The sequence below is a fragment of the Priapulus caudatus genome, unplaced genomic scaffold (genome assembly GCF_000485595.1).
Source record: "Priapulus caudatus unplaced genomic scaffold, Priapulus_caudatus-5.0.1 Scaffold702, whole genome shotgun sequence".
Classification (NCBI taxonomy): Eukaryota; Metazoa; Priapulida; class Priapulimorpha; order Priapulimorphida; family Priapulidae; genus Priapulus; species Priapulus caudatus.
In genome coordinates this window covers 56,447-60,408 of record NW_014577763.1, presented here as the reverse complement: position 1 = coordinate 60,408, position 3,962 = coordinate 56,447, and the positions used below count along the sequence as shown (strand labels likewise).

At 48.8% G+C, this 3,962-nt stretch overlaps 1 protein-coding gene across 1 annotated transcript in view; it reads left to right on the top strand.

Annotated features, from left to right (window-relative positions):
- LOC106812929 (dihydropyrimidine dehydrogenase [NADP(+)]-like) overlaps nucleotides 1–3,962 on the top strand; it is a 104,252-nt gene that overhangs the window by 95,772 nt on the left and 4,518 nt on the right. The window contains exon 22 of the mRNA XM_014816939.1: nucleotides 634–813. Coding sequence (XP_014672425.1) covers nucleotides 634–813 — 180 coding nt within the window. The remainder of the gene's footprint in view (nucleotides 1–633; nucleotides 814–3,962) is intronic.

Here is a 3,962-nt window from a genome sequence, read left to right as displayed (position 1 = left end):
GTGTGGCATGTCTGGATATGGCTCTCAAAAGCAGGACCCCCCCCCCCACACTCCCCTTAAACCAAAAGACATGCTACATATAACGGTAGACTGCCTGGATGCAGGCGTGGGAATGCGTGGCCGTTGTTGCAGAATAATGTTGCGCGGTGTTGTCGCATAGTTGTGTTACATGGTGTTGTTGCGGCGTGTTGTTGCGGCGTGTTGTTGAGGAGTGTGTTGTGCAACGTGTTGTTGCAAAGTGTTGTTGAGGAGTGCTGTACCGTGTTGTTGCAAAGTGTTGTTGAGGAGTGCTGTACCGTGTTGTTGCAAAGTGTTGTTGAGGAGTGCTGTACGTGTTGTACGTTGCACAGTGTTATTACTCAGTGATGTGGCATATGTTGCACAGTGTTGAGTTGTACAATATTGTTACGTAGTGTTGTTGCTAGTTGTGTGCCAGTGTTGCGCATTGATGCGCGCCATTGTACGGCCGTGTTGCGGCCACTACTGCGCGCAGTTGCACACTGTTGTGCGTTGTTGCGCGGCCGCTGTTGCTTGGCTGCGCGTTGTTGCTAACACCCTGTTTGTGTCGCTTCCAGGTGTGTTCTTGTCCTGTTGCGCTGTGTTACTCACTCTGCTCTTAATGTTCTCTCTCAGGTGTGCAGTGCCATCCAGAACCAGGACTTCACGCTCATCGAGGACTACACGACGGGTCTGCGTGCGTTACTCTACCTGCAGAGCCTAGAGGAGTGTCAGGGGTGGGACGGACAGTCACCACCGACGCCCCGTCACCAGCTAGGCAAGCCGGTGCCCAGCATAGCAGAGATCGTAGGCAAGGTACGACACGCTGGTTGGTTGGGTGTATGGAGAAGGGTTCCGAGGGTGAGGGGAGGTGCCATTGAAGGGGGAGCTCGTGGGTAAGAGGAGGTCCATTGGGCGAGGGATCTTATGGGTAAATAAGGCAAATGAATGGGGGGGTTGCGTGGATGAGTGAGGCTATTGGGCAGGGGATCTCCTGGTTAAGTGAGGCCATGTGCGGGGGATCTCTTGGGTGAGGGGAGGGTCTATCGAGCTTGGTGTCTCGTGGGGGAGGGGCAAGGCCATGGTTGGGAAATTGTGTGGGTAAGGGAAGAGGTGGTTTGGTAGGCGATCCTATGAGTTAGGAGAGGAGCAGGGGTGAGCAGTTATCACATGCCTGAGTGAAGGAGTGGCATGCAGAGGTTCATATTAGGATCACTGCTGGAACGGGAGCGCTGTAGTCGCGTGCTTGAATGATGGAGGTACAGTCGAAGTTTGTATAGGTAGGGGTAGGATACAGGGACCCTAGGTAGGGGGAGAAGGAGGGTTGAGTGAAGTCATTTAGCTCTTCACATCACTCATCATGGTACCGCTCTTCACATGACCTTGGCTGTCACAATCCATGTGTCCCCGGGGCAATCTCCAACGCGTCTTCTCCCTGTCCTTCTGTTTGTTTTCGCGTTCTGCCAAATGAATATATAATAGGTAACGTCTATTTACGTATCACTAGAACTAAGGTTCGCATTTCAACCAGAGTGAGATGTTGAGAAATTGTCCACACGACGTCAGCGATGATGATGATGATGATGATGATGATGATGATGATGATGATGATGATGATGATGATGATGATGATGATGTATTGACCGAGTGTGAACTCGACCTAGTTACTCATTAAAACTCTGGGGTATATATAATCGGCGGGACGATGTGAAGATCTGTTATGTCCATATCTGAGATGTTATATATCCAGTGCAGTGGACACCGACAAGTACGAGAACATAATATAACATAAGAGATGCACATGCCCACGACTCGTCATCGCTTCCTCGGGCGACACTTTCACCAATCTCACTCGCAGAGACGTGAAAAAACCACGCAGCAATAAGTTTTGTGTTTGCGTCGCGGAAAGCGTTCTAGCGGCGTCGGGGCGCGTGATGAGCGAGCGGATTTTTCGCTCGAAAATAGCGAAATAACCCGTCGGAAATGTTTTTGTTGCGCAGTGAGCTCGTGCGAGCGCAGATAACAACTCTTCTTCGCTCACATAAATAACGGTGCGTTTTTGTGTGCGCGCGGAACATTGTTCGGCGGGTAGCTATAGGCGGTCGGTCGCTGACGTCCAAAAACGGGGCGTCGTCTCCTATAGCAATTTGTCACCGCTCCAAGGTCACACTGCGGGTTCGGTGCATGTACGCCAGACTGGCTGGATGCACTGGTTAGAGGTGACGTATAGAGGAGCTGGATCTCGCTACATTCAGGCGTTAGATGCCCTGTCACTTCTCTGTTGCAGCGGATTGGCCTGACTTGAAGACTGTACAGTCATTCGCCCATCCTCGCTGATTCTATTAAAAAACACTTTTTGTGATATATGTAAATCAATGTAATCTATACTTAGTAAAGCGTAAAATAAAATATTCGAAAATCTAAAAAAAAAAAAAAACAAAATCTCTGCCAGCCGTTCGACAGCTTATCACTTGATGCCATTAAGTTGTATAAGTTAGAAACTGTATGATAACCCGCTGTTTAGCTACTGCTATTGCAGCGCTGCGCCGCCGCCACAAGGGGCCTGATAATCAAGCAGCAATTAGGCCTCACTGCTGTTCAACTTAGCTTACTTGGTTTCTTACTTACTTGTTGCCTGTTCCGACATAAAACAGTGGCTGCGATATAAACGGGAAATCGCTGCAATCCAATCTGCCTTTCCTTACCTTCCCCGTACAGGATCTGCAGAACTTGCGTGAGGGGAGAAGAAGAATACGCCATAGTCATGGTCATCGCGACCGTGAAGCCACAGAGCGCAGCACTAGATGGCGCTCCGCCCGCCAACAGGCCGAGATTTACTTCCGAAGCGACCGATACCGGACGTCTCAAGGTACTACCCTGTCGTCTGATTACTCACTACGTAATCTGTAGTGGCCGTAACGCAGTATAATGTTACTTATTAGAAAATGTTTAATAATTATGTTGAAACTGCTTGTACTAATCCACAAGAAAGATTGTAGAGATGGAAGTGCCAATCGTTAACAGTGTGAATATGTCAAAACGCGTTTGTTAATCAGGCGAGCGACTCAAATAAATATGTACATATTAAAGTGTGAAATGTGAAAATTAAGCAAAATTGGTGCCACATCCCTCGTCCGTTCGATGTTAATTTCGTCGTTGGCCGGAAACACGCTTGCCTGAATGGATGTCTGTAGCAATAATGCAGCGCGACTGAAAAGTGTGATAGGATACTGTTTACCTAGCACATGCTCTAATTTTAACATATATTTTAAATTTAATAGGGTCAGGAATAGGCGTTAGGTTAGGCACTTTTTAGGGTTTTGCATCATTCTTAGTATATCCGTAAAATGTATATCGTGTAAATAGAAGCTGGCGCTAAGTTAAAAGCCATCATCCTATCGCCCACCTTTCAGCCGGTCTGCCCGTTAGCGCCACCTGGGTGCCTTTTTTAACTCTTGTCGAGGTGAATGCCTTGCCGGCCCCTGCTTTGCTCTAGCTAACTATCTGAGAGATCGGATAAAGCTGTGCGTAGACAAGTGTGATGTTATGTAGAAAGCCCGGTGTTTTATGGCTGGCTAGTGGTCCCACGCGAGAGCAGGAAGCGCGAATAGTCCCAGCGTGAGAAGAGGGAGAATGGAGAGAGAGAGCAGAAGAGAGGAGAGAGAGAGAGAGAGAGAGAAAGAGAAGAAGAGAGAGAGAGAGAAGAGGAGAGAAGAAGAGAGGGCGGGAGGAGAGGGGAGAGAGAGCGACGAGAGAGACGTGAGAGAGGACGAGAGCAGATCGCAAAAAAGCGACGCGTTGCGATCGAGAGAGAGAGAGAGAGGTCTTGCATAATGGCGACGTGGTTAAAGATGCGGGCGAACGGAAGACGATATTTCGACGCGAGAAAGACAGATAGACAGAGAAGTGACGAAGAGATTGGTTTCCGAGAGAGGAAAACGAGAGAGAGAGGAGAGTGTGAGAGC